General features: G+C 40.1%; 1 protein-coding gene across 3 annotated transcripts in view; it reads left to right on the forward strand.

The window, feature by feature from the left end:
• Window positions 1-211: 211 nt before the first annotated feature.
• The window catches only part of lars2 (leucyl-tRNA synthetase 2, mitochondrial), a 33,274-nt gene continuing 14,545 nt past the window's right edge, over window positions 212-18,940 (forward strand). Inside the window, exons 1-7 of one of the 3 annotated variants that reach the window (XM_038711831.1) lie at window positions 212-369; window positions 5,555-5,808; window positions 9,208-9,342; window positions 14,255-14,346; window positions 14,427-14,487; window positions 14,598-14,687; window positions 14,900-15,043. In XM_038711831.1, the coding sequence (XP_038567759.1) occupies window positions 5,584-5,808; window positions 9,208-9,342; window positions 14,255-14,346; window positions 14,427-14,487; window positions 14,598-14,687; window positions 14,900-15,043 (747 nt within the window). In that variant the 5' untranslated portion in view covers window positions 212-369; window positions 5,555-5,583. The remainder of the gene's footprint in view (window positions 370-5,554; window positions 5,809-9,207; window positions 9,343-14,254; window positions 14,347-14,426; window positions 14,488-14,597; window positions 14,688-14,899; window positions 15,044-18,940) is intronic. The other 2 variants (XM_038711830.1, XM_038711832.1) reach the window with 2 other exon arrangements.

Genomic DNA, 18,940 nt, shown 5'->3' on the forward strand with positions numbered 1-18,940 from the left:
CACACACACACACACACACACGTAGTACATGCAAAATCTAAAATCCAGAGGATGTAAGATGTAGACGTAAAGCTGACAGAATATTGTTACATAGGTTTGAATTAAAAGCATATGACACGAATAAATGTAGGTACTGTATAAAAGGATTTTAAGAGCCCTTGTTTTTAACGACTGTGTCTTTGTCGACATGCACTGTGTTAATAAAGTTTATTGAAATCCAAGATGGCGGCGCCTACGGCGAAGTCGTGATCCAGGGAAACAGGTTATTTACAGCGTATTTAAAAGCTGGGTATCACACATATAACATGGATTATTGGAGTTTTGTCATTACGACCATAAGGCTGACATAAAGGACCTGGAGATAAAACGGTAAGAACCGTCAAACTGAAGACTTTTAGCTCTTTCATCTTCCAGCTTGTGTGCAGCCAGCAGGCAGTCTGAGCCTGCAGACATGAAATAAAACATGTAAGGTCACTTTGCTGCCATACGCAGGTATAACGAGGGGTTTGATTAGACTTTAATTTGTAGCTAACAGAAGACCGGCTGCGCTGCTGTGTGGAGACCGGGAGGATACGTTTGTAAAGTAAACCAATGTCATGCTGACCATGCGAGCAGAAAGGAGGTTTTAAAAGTATTCCTGTCCTGTAGGCTTTATCAGGAAAGCGTCTGAAGACAGTCAAGTGTTGAAGTTAAAATTGCGTTGCATTTAATTTTTGGTTACGTGGTAATGTGTTCTTCACTGTGTTTGAGGTGAAGGTGTCTTGTGGTTTTCCCCTTGAATGCTTATCACCGCCATTTAATATAAAACTGACCTGTTTTGCAAACAACATGACTGGATTATCGTGATTGAGACGTAAATTCATTAACAATAAACAATTGCGTGAGCTTAGCGACCAGTGTATATTATGTAAGAGGAGCTGGGCTGTTTTGAGAAAACCATATACCAATATGTTTGACCAAATATTGATATTGTGGAGATGGCCATTGGATCAGGCAGGGGGTATTTATTAGGGCTGCAAGTAATAATTATTTTCATTATCTATTAATCTAACTATTTTGATTGTCAAGTTATCATTTTCTTTAAAATGTCAGAAAATTGTGGAAAACTGTAAGTGTATTGAACCTACACTTATTTTAAACGGACCAAAGCAGCAAATCCACTAATTTCAGAAACAAGGTATTTATTTCTTGAAAAACTAGGTGATCGGCTTATCGGAATTGTTGTTGATTTGATTTTTTCTCAGTTATTTTAAATGTCATATCATTTCTTCATCATCACAGCCAAGCAGGCATTCATGACTGAGTTCACTTTCCCTCAGCTGGATATTATAATATAATCGTGATATGCGATTAATCACATATCACAATTATATTTTATTAAAGTATGACACAAAATATTTTTTATCTCCTTTTTTAGGGGAAAATAAACAAGCCTTTTCTCTAAATCCCATTTTCTATAACTAATAAATTCAGCTACTCAAAGCCAAACCTCTAAACTGCATCAGTGGGGCTGGGCGAAAATGGCCAAAAATGTTATCACGATAAAAAATTTCATACCATTCGATAATGATAATTATCAGGATAAATGTCAAATCATTGTTTCTTTCAAGTTTACTGGCTAATTTTTGCTCCTGAGTGAAAGTTGAAGAAACCAGATTCTTTATGGTATATTTTACACTTGATGCCAAACAGTGGCTCACAGGTAGAACATTTAAAACAATTATGATAAAATCTTTTTTCCACAAATATGCTTAAGCAAAATTCACATACCTTAATATAAAAATGAAGTGCTAATTAATTCAAGATTCAAATGATTATGATTAAAATGAATTAAATCAATCATTTGTTGAACATTTGTTTATATTTTATTGAGGAAAATTATATAATGATAATTATCGTTATTGTTTTATTGCCCAGCCCTATTTTGTCGTAATAGAAATCAGCCATACAAGATTATTGTATCAAAAACTAGTTTAGCAACACCAAGAATTTGACCAGACATCAGTGCCAGTGGCCAGCACGCCTACACAACACAAAAGTATTGAAGTTAGAAACTGGGCCCTAGACATGCCAATATCTACACGTCTTCAGATGAAGCATTGCCTTCCTCTGCTGCGTCTGCTCACATGGCGCAGCCAGCTTGTTGCTGTCAGAAGTTTGCAGTCACTCTTTACAGGAGACGCTCCGTCACCATAGAAACATTTTCTCAGTCTCTCGCCTCAGCCTACTCACTTACACCTTCAGAAATGCACACAACCTTGAGTGCTTGCCTCAGTCTGAGGAAGGAGCATTGGCCGCTGAGATGCTTAGGTTATACCCAAGAGAATTTAGTGAAAAATACATTCCCACAAGCAGGTGGGTGGAGGAGAGGAACACTTTTTTTCTGGTTTCACGCTGGATTTGCACTTATTTGGTGGAAAAAGCTCAGAGTTATCCCCAAAAGATCTGTCCTCAGAGGTCAGTAAATCCTCCAGGCTGGTCACATTCTTACAGAATGATGTTTCTTGCAGTTGAGTGATACTGTTTACCTTTTCTTAAAGTGGAAACTACAAAATGTGCTGTTTAGGTGCTGAATCCTCTTTCATGATGCGTCTTGTGATCTGCTGGTGAACATGATTTTATCTTTTGATATACATTTGTTTGCCCCACCTCTGCACTGAGCTCTTTCTCCTCAATAATCTTGTGTTCTCTTAACATAATAGCATATATAGAACAATCTTTTCTATGAGTTCTCCACAGCTTTAGTCACAGCTTTAGTGCAGTGTCAGGGCGTGCAGATTATCACTTCTTCTACTCAGCAGCTATAAAGGGTCTCGCTGTCTGGGAGCCAGATGCGTCACTGCTGTGAAAATATTCTCTTGAAGGGTCAGGTTAGCAGCAGTTGTCCTCCGCGGCCAAGGAGGCAGACACTGTACGGATATCTCAGGTTACCTTGGAAACTGTGTTTATGTGTGTGTGTGTGTGTGTGTGTGTGTGTGTGTGTGTGAGTGTTGTATAGAAATTTAGGTCAAATAGTTTTTTTTCTTTCTTCTTCTCTTACATCCACTTGACTGTCTGACCTACATTAAGCCACAGGGAACTCTAGCCTAACTGCTGCGTTCATGCAAAAGAGAGTAAAACCTTTTTGAAGTAGCTCAACCAACATGAGGAAAATATTCTGGAAACAGGAATGTCCATCCAGGCGATGAGGCTGTTAAATTAACGTAAAACAAAGTAGTTAACATCCTGTAATGCAAAAAATAGTATAAAACTGTGGGGCTCATTCGAGACATCAGTGAATAACTGCAAATCACTTGCTTGAAAATGTCATTCTCACATCTGAGCAGGCAGCCGGTTTAACAAGAACAGCTCGTCCAGAGCCTCAGAGTGAGGCAGAGCGTGATCACATCTCGCCGCATTAAACCTCTTTATTTCACAAAATCGTGCTGTTGTGTGAGTAACGTGCTGCAAAGAACACAGACTGTAAAACAGCTGCGGAACCAAGCCGTCACTCACTCAGCAGGTGGACTTGCATGTGCTGTTCACTCCAATAAACTCAAATGTCTGAACCCGTATGTGCCGACTGTTAGGAGTGTAATATCCTTGTTGCATTTTCAGGGATTTGCATACAAAGAAATTGTGAAGGGTCATTGTCATCCCATTGGGGAAGAATTTCTGAGGGTAAAATGTTGTGACTAGGCTGGACTTTTTCATGCCTGATGTACCATTCAGTGAGTGACCGTGTCTGGCTTGTAGACACTGGGATTATAAACTACCCTGTGTGCTTACCGGGGCATTTGACTCGTTAGGGATCCAAGCAGCAAAGCTGCTGGAGCCCTATTGGTTTTCTTCTTCTTTTTCTCCTCCTCCGCTAAAAGTGTTTGGGCAGCAAAAACTGCTGGACGAAAACTCACCAAAATTGGCACATGGTTGCAAATTCCACCCACTACCCAGGCAAAAAAAATGGCCCTCATTGTGGCACTGTAACAATCAACTTTGCGTTTATGCAGTTATCTCAAAAATTTTCATTATTTCATTATTCTTTCATTATTTCAATTATTATTTATCTCTGGATTCATCTGCATCTTTGCTCCAATGGTCTTCTGCTCTAAAAATGTCAATTTATATGACTTTTTAGCACTTTTCTCTAAAACCTATTTTTGCGAACTCGTCCCAGACGGTTTCGCCAATCGACCTGAAACTTTGGGAGGATCATCTGTCTGTTTTGGGGTTTTTTTGTTTGTTTTTTTTCTATAAATTTTCACTGTGTATTTACATACAATTTTACATAGATGCCCGTAAATCAAAATTGGCTTAAGCTATTGTCACCAAACTTGACGTCTGCTCAGATGCTCGGTCCGGGCTTCGCTGAGCAGTCCTGGGATATTCTTCCACTAGGGGGTGCTGCACTTGCAAAAAGTTTATACCTCGTAATTCGCTTTATGAATTTGTACGAAATTCGGTTTGTATGATCTCGGGTCACGACTCTTGATATATAAAATTTGGTAATGATTGTGCAAAGTGGGCGTGGCTTCTTACAAGAAATGTAAATTTCTAGACATTTCCCATTCCTAACTTCAAAAAATCTAAGAAAATCATTTATTTTCAGCACATCCACTGATTTGTGACCAATGTTTGTTTCACTGCAACCTCTGGCCAATTCAGAAGTCAGTCACTCTATATTTTTTTAGAATATGCTAATTCAATTAACATCTATACCTCCACAAGTCTTTCTTCAAACGCTACCAAACTCGACAGTCATTCTCCAGATGGCCGACATCAAGTGTTTCAAAGGGTTTTCAGGTTGGTCAAACGATGAGTCTGCAGTGATATTTGGTATCCTGGTGTAGCTTGTAGAGTGTATATACAACATTTTTTTTAAAATCAGTTTTGGATCAAATGCCACCAAATAAATTTTCAACACACCCAAAACCGGCAGAATGATGCGTGATATTTTTCAGAATTTTCTCACCAACATCTTGACAGTTGTAAGCATTTTAAGTTTTAACTGACAAAACTATCCTGGTCTGGCACATGTGACATCACTACCACCACTTGTGAGAAGGTGTGTGTGGAAGCAGCAAACAGTCAGTAAGTCACCTACTCTGGAGATCTGAAGGTCCAGGGTTCAAACCCCCAGGTGGCCGAGGCAGACTTGCTGACAATGGGGGTGTTCAGATCATAGTAGTTCTCTATTTTATTTGGGTCCTGTGACATTTTAGTCTTATTTTTCTCTGCTTAAAAGACTGTAGCTTAAACTTTAAATCTTGGAAACACAAAATGTCGCAGGTGGGTTGAACATTTCACCCAGTAGTCAACATATAATGACACTTTCTGATTTTAAAGTGATGCTGAAAAAATCAAGTTAGCGTTTCCGCAATTATCTCAAAGTCCAAATTCTTTCATCACTTTAATCTCTTAAGTCATCTGCGTCTGTTCTTCTCATCTCAAATGTTGCATTTTTCGTGACTTGCTTGGATCCTGATCATTGCCGCTTGCGGCTATATTATAAACTTTGAAAGAGTCGCCCAAAGTGACTAAATTATTTGTTTTTCTGGACCCAAAATAAAAAGAGATTCAATTTATGTTTTAGGTGACAGAACCATGCAGGCGTCAGTGAGAAGGCTGGCTCTGTATGTTGGCCAGTGTGCCCAGATCAGGGGTGCTCTCCTGAGCCCAGTACCCCGTCTCCTGTCCCCCAGCAACCGCACCCTGTTCAGTGAGACAGGAGTGTGGGAGAAGGACTATCGAACAGAGACCCGACGCAGAGTGGAAGAATGGTGGCACCCACGAATTATGGCACAGTGGCGGAAGGATGCGATGGAGGAAGTAAGAAGGCCTTCACTTTTCATACAGTTTCAGACTTTAGCCTGGTGTCATCATAAAAATCCAATTGGCCAAGCACATCTGCGAGTGCGTTCACATCACATGCGCACTAGCATCAAGGGCCTGTAGATGTCATGTGCTGGTTTCTAACCCTGTCCTGGAAAAACTTTGATATGCTAACTGGAGTACTCCGAAAGTCGTGATATGTCTGGTTATGTCCAAACAAGAGATTCAGTTTGCAATGATATAAAACACAGAAAATCTTCACATTTGAGAAGCTGAAGTCGGCGATAAATTGACCTTAACGATTATGTGACTGTCAAAGTAGTTGCAGATAAATTTTCTGTCGATGAGGGACCAAAAAATGTCAACTGCTGAGGTAACTCCGTCGATACAGAAATTAGTTGATGACATGTTGAGTTGAGACGGGGTTGGGCGATATGGCCAAAAATATTATCACGATAAAAATGTCATCATTCAATATCGATAATTATCACGATAAATTTGAAATTATTATTATAAGTATAAAGGCTGATTTTTCCTCCTGAGTAGAAGTTAAAAAATGCTTTTCAACCAAAAGTACCAGGGACTTTTAAGTCCCCAGGTCTATTTTCAAGGAACTAAAAGGTCCCTTCAACCCACTATTGTGTGCGTTTCCACCGTGGTCTAAAGACCTGCGAAGATTAGGCAAATTAACCAGCTGACGTAGGCTGTAGGCCTGGCTGTACACAGCGATGCACAGCCATCATTATTTGTAACCACTATCCATGAGCAACATTTATAAATGAACATCAGATTTGACTGGAATATAAAGACAAACTATAGGCTTAGCTTGACCATTAAAGCAGCTTTATTGTGTGGGAGCTATAATGAGGAGACGCGATAAAGTTTGTTACACATTTAATAACAAACTGGATAAAGCCATAAAGTTCTTAAAATAACTCCAGCACAGAGAAAGCAGCACAAAAATAAAATCGCGACAGTTTGGAAGGTTAGTAAAACATTTCCAGCCAACAAGAGCTGCAGATCAGCTGGCAGCACATGTCTGTGTCCGCCTGCGTCAGAGGAATGGGATGTTTAACGAGCTTTACCTGCTGTAATCAGCTGTTCCGCTTGTTTTGGAGAGAAGGAGACTGACTGTCTCCTTGTAGAAAATTCCTGACTGATGAAAGCTCAAAACAACAACTTCTGACCCAGTATTTAGCGTAACTCCATCAGCTGTTCACTGTAAACACATTGCTGAACACTGGGATAAATGCCGACATACGATCTCAGGCAGACATCCGCGAGACATGTGTGGATAACAAACTGGATAAAACCATCATGTTCTTAAAATAACTCCAGCACAGATAAAACAACACAAAAATAAAATTGCAACAGTTTGGAAGGTTATTAAAACATTTCCAGCAACAAGAGCTGCAGATCAGCTGTAGGACTCACGTCTGTCTCTACTCGGCCATTCAGAAATTCTCTGCAAGGCAAGGCAAGGCCCCCCCCCCAAAGTACCCGGTACTTTCGGAAAGTACTACCCCCCGAGCAGGGTATTTTTAAGGGGTAAAATTAATTCCCAAGAACTACATTTAGACCCTGTTCCCTCTGGTGGGAACGCAGTGAGTTCCTCTAGAGGTTCCTAGTTCAGGGGTATAGTTCCTTTGGTTGAAAGGCAGCTAATGAGACCAGATGGTTAATTGTGGTTTTAAAACTTTTCTTTATGGCCATAACACTTGAAGACAAACAGTGGATCACTTAAAAAATCTGAAGTAGAACATTCAAAACAATTATGATAAAATCTTTTTTCAACAAATATGCATACGTAAAATTAAGTAAAATCTATTTTCAGTCCTTTTTCCTTAACAAAATACATAACTTAATAGAAAAATTAAGTGCTTATTCGTTCATGATTCATCCATCCATCGTCACCAACGTCAACCGCTTATCCTGCGTACAGGGTCGCGGGGGGCTGGAGCCAATCCCAGCTTACATTGGGCGAAAGGCGGGGTACACCCTGGACAGGTCGCCAGTCCATCGCCAACTAAATCAAACATTTGTTGTATTGTAATTGAGGAAAATTATATTGCGATAATTATGATTATCGTTTTATTGCCCAGCCCTAGTTGAGACACAACTGCACGCAGACGATCAGAAACCTGGATCATGTTCTGATCATGTATACGGGGATAGGAATAACCAGGTTTCTCATGTTCCAGGTAGGGCTGGGCAATAAAACAATAATGATAATTATCACTATATTATATTCCTCAATAAAGATATAACAAATGTTAAATATATCTTCAATAAATGTTTGATTTTATTCATTTGAATCACAAATTAGCACTTAATTTTTCTATTAAGATATTTATTTTGTTGAGGAAAAGGTACTGAAAAAAAGGTTTCCTAATAATAATTGTTGAAAAAGATCAGAATCCATTTGAATGTTCTACCTCAGATTTGTGAAGTGACCCACTTGTTTGGATCAAGTGTTAGTCATGTTCAGACCATAAAGAAACCACAACTAACCATCTGGTTTCTTCAACTTTCACTCAGGAGCAAAAATCAGCCTTTAAACTTAAAAGAAATAGTGATTTTACATTTATTGCGATATCGACATCGAATGGTATGAAATGTTTTTATCGTGATAACAGTTGTTTTGCCCAGCCCGAGTTCCATGTAAACTGAACTGAAAACCAGGATCCTGATGTGCATGTAAATGTATTTCTATGAGTCTTGTACCTTTTCTAAAGTGCTGTCCTTTTGATCTGGCCGTTTTTGAAACTCATACCGTGTAAACAGTAGTCTGTTGAATGAGTGAAATAAATGTTCATCCATAGGTTGCACCAGCCAACTCTTGCTGTACTCTTCTATCTGGGCAAATCTGTGTATGTATACACTGGAAGCCTCTTTCCACCTGTTTTCCAGCTATTACTGGATCTGGCCCTGGTAGCTCATCCCACACCCAGAGTTGATTATATATCCTAATGGTCTGATCATACGGCCGTCTGGGACAAGCTGACAGTGATTAAGTGCATTCGTGACAGCCCTGGTCCTAATTAATTTATTGAAAAATTCATGACTCAGGTTTCCTGTAATCATGTATAGCTGGGTGTAACCTGTACTTACTGTGTTGCCTTGGTAACAGTGTTGTGAGTGTAAACCATCCATAATCAGTACTGCCGCAGTTCAGATTCTGAAACTATAATCAGGCACTGTTAGAGCCTCATACAGTAATATGGATGTCAGTCAGCGATGAGTTATTATTCCTGTCCTGACATGATCAGTTAATGCAGTGTCTTTTTATACTAGACTTATTCTGAAGCCTATTATCGAAGACTGTCAGGAATTAAATCAAGCATTATGGTGTTTTCTTACAGCCCTGTACATTAAACTGACTGTTGTTTTTCCCAGGGTTCCAACAACAAGAAGAAGTTTTATGTCCTCTCCATGTTTCCATACCCGTCGGGGCGACTGCACATGGGCCACGTGCGAGTGTACACCATCAGTGACACTATTGGCCACTTCCAGAGAATGAGAGGCCATCAGGTATGTCTGCTTTTGTTAAACTATCCTCTCTGAGACAAGCAATACAATACAGTTTGCGCTGGCATTAAATATAAAATATGCCAAGAAAGTTTTTAATTAGTGAGAGGCCTTTTTCATGCAAGACATTTTGACATGTCACAGTAAGAAAAGCAGAGGTGTACATAATAAAATGATTGATGTCTCAATTCCATTTAGCTGCTTCACTTTCAGGGTAGTTGGTATTGTGCATGCTGGCTCGCTGTCACGGCTTGTTGGGACACATGAATACAGCAGAGCCATCGTTAATATTATTAGTAACACCTGTGCTTTTCCATTTTCACATGTCCAAATGTCTGTTCTGAAAAAAGCCTGTAAAGCTTTACTGTAAATATCCACCAACTTACCAATGGCCTCCTTTCATAAGAGCTCACAGATATTTTAAGGATCAACAGAATAAATTTCCTATTCATTGTCTTTGGGGATGTTTCCACCAGTGGTATCACACAGGTTTAATAGTTATTTCCAGTTTCTAAATAGAGTAGAAGAGAGTTATTAGAAAAGAGTTGTGTATGCTCACAAATATTGATTCAATTGTTCTTTTGGCAAAAATACTTTATCATGATAGGTGGCCATACCTTTTTGAGAATAAGCCAATTATGATTCAAAGCTTTTAACTTTTAATTATGCCTGGGTTTAATTTATAGTTCCTAATGGCTTAATTATCCATGATCAACATCACTCCATGTAAACAACAATTCTTTTATTTTTTGCACTACTGGAGCCTCCGTTTACACTTGCACTGAAGTGTGATGTTGCATATTTCTTTACTCACTATCTGAAATATAGTGTGCTAACAAAAGCATTAATGTAAAGCCATTAGTACATTAATAGTATCTGCTGGCACCACTACCTTTCAATTATATGACCAAAGTTTACACTATCCTGGGAGCAAGTAATTAGATTTTTCTGTGCATGTATTTTGTTTCTACTGTAATGATTTCTAATCCAGTGTACATTTGCACGCCATGTATACTGCTTTATTTGATTTATTTAGATAATATAAATTTTGTCTACTAGATTATTTTATTAAAATTCTTTTGATATAGCCAATACTCCAGCTGTCCTCTTATGAACAATGTGTGTTATGGGCAATAATGACCTATTTATCATCCTTTTTATGTTGCTGGGCAAAAACAGAATTTATTGTTAGATTGAATGAGTCTATGATCTCTTTGAGCTAAGAAACCTAGGTATTTTGTTTTGTTTCAAAATAAATGTCAGATAAATCTGCAAATTAATTCAGCTTAAAAGCAAGGAAATTATATTCTAGTTCTTACAAAGTGACAAGGGGGGAAAATAGGTTTTATTTTTTATTTTCCACATCTCCTTTCCCAGGTCTCCTTCTTCCAGTTATAAATAGCTGTAAATAAGGTAAAATGTAATTACTCTTGATCACAAGCACTCTAGTTTGTTATTGACTCAACTGTTTCAGATCAAAGCATTGCAGTCGATATTCAGCACTCTGTTTCTCTCTAGAGCACTCTGACTCTGGTAAATGACTGATGCTGATGAAGCTGTGACCAGTGTGTCAGGTGGATCATGCTACCGCAGTACACTACACACTACTACACTAGGTTTTGTGTATCTCCCTCGCTTGCAGAGAGAATCCCTTCTGCTTCTGTCTGGTCTCTCCAGGCCCCGAACAGAATAATGGTTTCACATGACTGGCAACTACTTCCTTCCCAGGAGTGTACCTTATCTCATCATCCATCAGAAAGCGAACCTTGTTCCGCTGTATGCACACAGTCAACTTACTAGTTAATTAAGGAAGGCACACTCAATTGTCCCACCCTAAAGCTATTTTCCGGCTTTTAAGGGGTTGATCACTGTACAATAAGAAAAGGGAAATTAAAGTGTCCACAGCTCACCTTTCAAAAAGGCTCAGCTAGGTGCTGGACGGGCAATAACAGGTGGCACAAAAGTCTTTTTTTATAGTATTTATGAAAACTGAATAATCCACAGTCCACGCTGTCATCAGAGGATTTTTGGAAAGACACGTTGGGGGGGGGGCGGCAATGGGTGAGATTTTATACACATTTGAGCGTGATGAACTCCAGGCAGGAAGGAGAGATTGCTGAGAAACATCCAAAGAGGAAAAGGTGTGAAGACTATTAACAGAGATGAAAGTTATATGACCAGGTGAAGGAGTTTCAACACTGAAGAAACCTCTGAGATTTAAAATTTGGGGGGCGGAGCTTCTGAGGGAGCACTGAAGGGAAGGTGTATTTGATTGGCAGTTGAATTCAATTATCAACAATCCTGCTGAATCACTTACTCTCCCTTTAATTAGTGAGCTGTAAAGGTGTGGAGCTAGAGGTGGATTTTGTTACCTTTGATCAGAGGCTGGCTTGCTGTTTCCAGTCTTTATGCTAAGCTAAGCTTACCACCTGCTGGCAGTAGCTACATACTTACCGTAGAGACTTGAGAGTGGTATCAATCTTCTCATCAAACTCAGCGGTATTAATGTGAATAACCGCATTTCCCAAAATGTCAACCTATACCTTTTAACCAAAACTATCTGCAAGGTTAAATGTCACTAAAGCTACAGTAAATGTGGAAATGTATTTCCGTACTCTCCTTTGTTCTGTAGATGCTTGTGAACATGACTGCCTGTGTAGAAGTGTGCATCTTAAATGGCAAAAGTTGTTTAGTCATGGAATAAGCTGTACAATGAACAAGACACAAGAGTAAGAGAATTACTGTGGTTAGAAAACGGACAAATACTGGAGTTGCATATCAGTGCTGCCACAGATGGGGTGAGCTTGTTACTGGAACTGTGTGGGTTGACACTTGCATGTAGCCGAGTGGCTCCACATTCACAAAATCAGTCTCCCAACACTCTTCGTCCTTCTTGTTGTCAGCGTGAGGAGCCTGAAGCTGTGGATTGATGTATCTGTCTCAGGTTGGCACTGACTTACTCCTAGTTACAGTGGACAGATTGTCATAAATGTGCCTACACTTACTCCCACGTCCATCCCCCACTGCCTCTTGTCACTCATGCTCCGACATGTGCTGTCAGCCTCCGTGATAACAGGTTAGTAAAGAGTCGGACTAGTATTCACGCTTTGTGTGGACATATGGATAGGTGGAGCTGAAGCTATTAGCAGGGAAAAGATAATTTGCCTCTGCCGCCTCTCTTTGAACTTTGGGAATTGATCTCACTACCGCAGCCTGTCCATCACAGCCGGTCCCTGTAACACCCCCTCATGAAGACTGTTTGACTTTAATGGAGTATTTACACTGAATAAACAACGTAGTAGCGTATCCATCCTAATGAGGCACATTTTTTTAATTCTACTTTGTTATTTACATGGGCTATCTTTGGCTTGTGCCTCGCTCTCTGTGTGTCTGTATCCCTCCTGAGCAGTGAAAGTGGTTTGCTGTGCTGAGCGCTCTTAGCCTAATACCATCTAGCACTCAGCTTTACAAATGAGGCCCATGCAGTTACCAAGGATACCAATCCGTCTGAAACATCAGACCCGTTAAGAGTCCGTGCAATGATCCTCTCCAGTCCTCGACTCCTTGTCACTCTGCTTCTCCTCTGCTTTACTCACGCCTTCCACTCCTGTGCTTTCATCTCGTTTCTCTTTCAGTGAGCAGAAAAACACGACTTAAGAGCTAACGGGAAAAAGAGATGAGTTGTCTGGTGTCGACAATAATTTATGTCAAGGAGGGTGTATGTTAGATCGGGGCTCTAAGATGGACGTGGATACAAGGTGCAGAGATCGGAGGGAGAAAGCAGACAGAAAATGTGACAAATTGTGATGTTGAGGAAATGGTGTGTAAAACAAGTAATTTGCATCAGGCTGGCTAGATTGAAGCTGTCACATCCTGAGCTTCCCTTCAAAGCTTAACCTTGTGGTTTTTTACATTATATAACAGCTGCAGTTACATGAAAATTGCTGTTAGTCGGCATGCATTAACCACAGTGTGTAATGGAGTTGAGCTCACAGCAGGGAACAACACATTATCATATAGGGGACAACGTGCTAAAGTTAAGGAAACCGGACCCAATGCTATTATGCTGAATAAATTACCTGCAATGGAATATTTTTGATTTTACAGTTGCTGTTTACATAAATCCTCTCGTCACATATCAAATATCATCCTTTGTGTCTTTTAAAGTCACCCTCCACTCAAAAATGGGGCTTTCATGTTGTTACTTCACTTGAATGTTTGAGCTTGAGTTTGATACTAGTTTTCGCGCTATTTATGCGAAAACTAGTATCAATAGTTTTCGCATAAATCTGCAAAAGGGGGAAAGTTGCTCTGCTCACCTTCAAATCTGAGAGTTTAACACGTGTATGTACGAGATGATTTTCTGACATATTTTGAAAAATTAACCATGGTCCATTAAGCCACTTGAAGCCTCAAGTGAACAAAGACTGAGAATGCACTTTTCAGTGAAGTAGGAGACATTGTGTCTAGTGGATTAAGGAAAATATTTGAATATTTATATTATGGCTATTCCAATGAAAAAAGGAGTACATGTAGTTTTAAGAATCTTTAACAAGTTGAAACCATAGCATAACACGTCTGGAGAGGATCTTTGTATGATTGTAAATTTCAAATGGGCATGATACAGGGTTGGGCTGCAACTTGCAATCGATTTAATCAAAACAGTGCTAAATGCACGTCCGATCTGTCCATCGATGACATCTTGAATGAGCTTGTTTTGTCAACGTATTTAATTTGCAATGATGAAAAACAGAAAAGCAGCAAATCTTCACATTTTAGAAGCTGAAATCAGAGACTTTGGAATTTTTTGCATGATAAATGACTTAAAAATACAGAATTATCAAAACTTTATTAATTTACTGTTGAATCATGAATGATTTCCCCACTAATACAGAGCCCCTAACTGCATCCACAGGTGTTGAATCCGATGGGTTGGGATGCTTTTGGACTCCCAGCCGAAAATGCAGCCATTGAGAGAGGCCTCGACCCAGAGGAGTGGACTAAACGGTACATTAAGTATCACAGCTGTTCTTCTGAGCGTTCATCATTTATACATACCTTAATGTTGCTGTATGTTGTCTCCTCAGGAATATCCAGTCCATGCGGGAGCAGCTGGACAGCCTCGGCCTTTGCTTCAACTGGGACCGGGTGAGTAGGAACTGAAGAAGATCTGAGCATCACACAGAGAATTGGGCAGCTTTTAGGACTGGTTCGCTCTTTTGTGTGTTTGCGTGACTGACCCTGGCTTTTCCTGACAGGAAGTGGCCACTTGTCTTCCAGACTACTACAGGTGGACACAGTATCTGTTCATCAAGCTCTTTGAAGCAGGACTGGCATATCAGAAAGAGGTGCTTATCCTGGTTTTCCTTTGAAAGGAATAATATGATTGATTTCGGTACAGAAATGATTGAGGCAGCTCACCCTCTACTGTAGGAAGAAAATAAATGAAGTGAAAAGAAGAGAGCTTGGAAGAAGTGCTTTGATTATGTTTAATGAAATGGGACCACCCTAAAATAAGTGTGTGTGTGTGTGTGTGTGTGTGTGTGTGTGTGTTATCCAGGCTGTGGTGAACTGGGACCCTGTTGATCAAACAGTGCTGGCTGATGAGCAGGTGGATGAAAATGGTCGCTCCTGGAGGTCTGGTGCCCTGGTGGAGCAGAAACTACTCACACAATGGTTCATCAAGACTACAAACTATGCCAAGGTGTGTGTGTGTGAGAGAGAGCCCTGTATATGTGTGTATGTGACAAGTGGCAACTGAATGGCTGGCCAGCAGCTACATACAGGCCAAAATGAGCAGTGAACCCCTCTGATAACAATCATGGCTGACACTTCAGTGGCAGCAGCTGCAGCCCTGCCTCTCTGGCTCTGCAATCAGACCCCTGGACACCATCATTTGTAGCCTGGCGTCTCCTGACCATGGAAAAGGAGACCAGCAGGAGTTAGGGAAATACCACTAGCCTGGTCGGCTGATGAGAAGCTTCCACCTTTTCAGCGCAGAGCACAGCACCGGCCTGCTGCAGGGCGAAACGGTCCCCTCTGGACCTAAATGAATCACGACTGTTCAAGCATTATACATGCAGCACATGCATCCTCGAGGAGAAAAGTGTTTTTGTTTTATATGGATGTGCAAAGCACTTCTCGTACAGACAATAGACAGAAATCCAAAATTTAAACTTGAGTTCATCCTTCACTAAACGTGAATGTCATATTTCTTCATAACTCTTTTGCAACTAGACATTCTTTTTTAGACTGGTTCGGCCTGCGAACTTGCAGAAAGTAAAGAAATGCTCATCAAACTCCCTAAAGCCCAAGATGACGTTTTCAAATGTCTTGTTTTGCCAAAAAGACATTCAGTTCACGACGATATAAAACAGAAATAAAGAGCACATACTCATATCTGAGAAGCTAAAACCAGGGAAAGATTGTCCTTTGTGCTTGAAAAATGGCATGAATAGATAATCAAAATAGTTGCAGATTGTTTTTGATTCAATTGATTAATCAGTTCAATGATGATTTCAGCTCTACTTATTTCTATTAAAAAAGTGAGACAAACTGATATCATGAAAATGAAGGGCAGAGCACTGTACAGCATAAGCAAGTTTCTGTGAGTGGATTTTCATACTGTACTGAAATAAAATAGAAACCCCAGCCTGTCTGGAAGGTTTGAAATCAATCTTCTATGCTTCTATAATGGAAAATACATGTGATTTCTGATAAAAGGACTAAAACTTGCAAAAACACTAGTATATATTTTAATGGTTTGTTAATTCCTTTGGCAATTTTTCCATTGTGATTGAAAAAAATCAATGTGTCCATCGTCAGGCGTCGCCCAGTTTTAGCCGCAGCGGTGAAGTCGCCCATGCTTGTCCGTGTTAGAAGTGTGAGCGGAGGTGGAAGCAGCCTACTGTGACAATGTGTTCCTGCATTTCTAATTTTCTGTGACGAACTGAGAAGTGGGAAGGAAATAAGAGGAAGGTGTTAAAGAAAAGAAGTGAGAAAGACAAATGGAGAGAAAGGACAGGCCCTGTCAAACCGGAGCGTGTCAAATTGAAAGCGCTGTAATTGGACTGTGATTTCCTGTGTGTGCGTTTCTCTGCTCGCCTGTACACGTGTTCGAGTCTGTTGGAGAACATTAACTTCAGACAATATTTATTCAGCAGTCATCAGTTTAGCTGTCAGGTTGTTCCATGCTGTACGGAAAGAGTTTCCTCATGAACCATAACCATATTGTTTCTTCCAGGACGCAATTGACTGCCTATTATTGCTAAGATGGATTCTTTTGAAGTGGAGCGTGCAGGGTTCAAAATGATCACGTGGCAATAACTGTGTTTTCAATTTCATGCATAATCACACTTGTTGCACTCAGGCACACATGCTGCCTGCTTATTACACTGCACTGACATCTCAATGATTCACGAACTGAGAGCTTGGTGTATTGTTCAACAATAATATTGCTTGAATATCAGCACAGCTTCTAAAAGTGTTTTGTGTCATTTAGGTACCTTAACCACAAACAACTTGTGACTTGGAGGTTGCTGGTTTAAGGTCCAGTGTGTAATATTTAGGAGGATCTATTGACAGAAATGCATTATAATAATGTTTTCAGTGGTGTATAAATAACTTACATAATGAACAATTATGTTTTTATTACCCTAGAATGAGCCATTTTTATCCAAATACACTGCGGGTCCTCTTACTTGGATGTTGCCATGTTGTGCCGCCATGTTTCTACAGTTCAGTACTCAAACTGACATACTGCTCTTAATAGCGCATTTCGTCTCTACATTGAATGCGTACAAAAAAGGAGGATGGAAGAAGTATTATTAGTAGTCGACTGATTTATACGAAGTAAGAAAAGATGGATGGCCCACACGTATTATTTAGGACAAGGGCTGACGGAGCGTATCGGCCAACGTAGCTTCTCCTGCACGCTTGGAAAGGGAGGGGTGAGCGGTGATTGATGGTGCATTCATGTGGTGTTTTTTTTCCTTCTTAAATCTTTATTGCAAAAAGAGAAATAAAGTGTACATGGGACATAAAGAAGTATACAGAACTTTGATTTGTGAAAAGTCACATATTGCATATACATATTTTGTAAACGTGTCATTGGTAATATGGTTATAACGGTTTGCTGTCCGTGTAGAGTGAACTAGATGTGTGTTATTTACATGCTCTGATAATGCTAATCCAACACGTTTGTAGTAGCGTCCATGTTGATTCCACATTCCGACTTAAAGAGGTGGTATTATGCTTTTTGGCTTTTCCCCTCTCCTTTATTGAGTTATATACCCTTTTTTTGTGTAAAGTGAAAAAGCCCTTAAGTCCACCCCAAAGTGAGTTACCATCCTCCACAGAAAACACTGCTCTGAACTGCCTGAAAACGCTTGCCAAGTGGCTACTCCAACAAGCCCTCAAAACACCGGTGGAAAAACACAGAGCTGCAGCATACACCTCCTCTCCCTTTCAAACACTAGCTACCCTCCAGGCAGTCAATGAACATAAAGTTGTTACTGTAATGTAGAGACAGAGCTCAGTTAAAACTTTATGGATGAAAGATACTTTTGTTACAGATTAATAACTCACCACTCTGAAACTCTTTCTCCAGTCTATGTTGCCAAGCTGGTCAGCAACATATACAGCTGAAACAAAGCCGTATTTACCCGCCTCTCACTGACCCACCCGTTTCTGCTTCTGATTGGCTAGTAGTCCTTAACTAGGAACTGTGCATGCTCAACTCCCAACAAAGATCATGTAGAGACAAGATGTATCACTCCATAGCTAAAATGAAGCCTTCAACCCTGTGGGAAAAGAGGAGCTGCAGCAATGTGCAGTATGGAGGGGAGAAAAAAAGGTGTTTTTTGAAAATTAAACCTTGTAAACCTGTTCTGATACAAGCACTAAATAAGATTTTGAACCTGAAAATGAGAACACCACCTCTAAATAGCACACGAACACACGCTTAAGTCAGAAGAACAACTTCACAACTCGGAAAATGGGACCATCCACGTGAATGCACCGTGAGCCACTGGTTGCCAATTGCAAGCCTCACCAATAGATGTTACTAAAACGTACATACTGAACCTTTAAATCCCTGAACCAGCTTGGAAAAGGCATGGTTTTGTACTGCTGCATTGTGTAATATTTTTTTCAGAAGTGTACTTGATATGTCATTCTCTCACACACACACAGTCCTTGGTTATTGCTATACCATGCCTTGTCTCTCAAGCTTTTCTTAGTTGCCATGGAGACTCCTGTCCTTGGAGGTAAGTGCAGGTAAGTGAAAGCATTTACTGCCTTCTCTCTTTAAAGCTGTCATCAGTTGCCCTTCATTGCTTTTATCACTGGTGACATCTTTTGTTTTGCTGCGTCTCCTCCAAGAGTTCCTCTGTCTCGCTGACACAGATTCACCGGGATTTACGTCTCTTTTCTCCCACTCTGGAGCAAATCCATAACTGACACACTCTGCAGTCATGCTAGTGATGACTATAGCCACAGTTTATGTTTGTATTGATATCGCTGGGATGAGGTACAGCATGCTGTGTGGCACAGTGATGGCTATTGTGGGTAATAAATTGTGACAGACTGAAAAGGAAATGGA

This window comes from Micropterus salmoides, unplaced genomic scaffold, assembly GCF_014851395.1.
Source record: "Micropterus salmoides isolate LMB-PRFRI ecotype aquatic unplaced genomic scaffold, ASM1485139v1 Ms_hic_scaffold_11, whole genome shotgun sequence".
Lineage (NCBI taxonomy): Eukaryota > Metazoa > Chordata > Actinopteri > Centrarchiformes > Centrarchidae > Micropterus > Micropterus salmoides.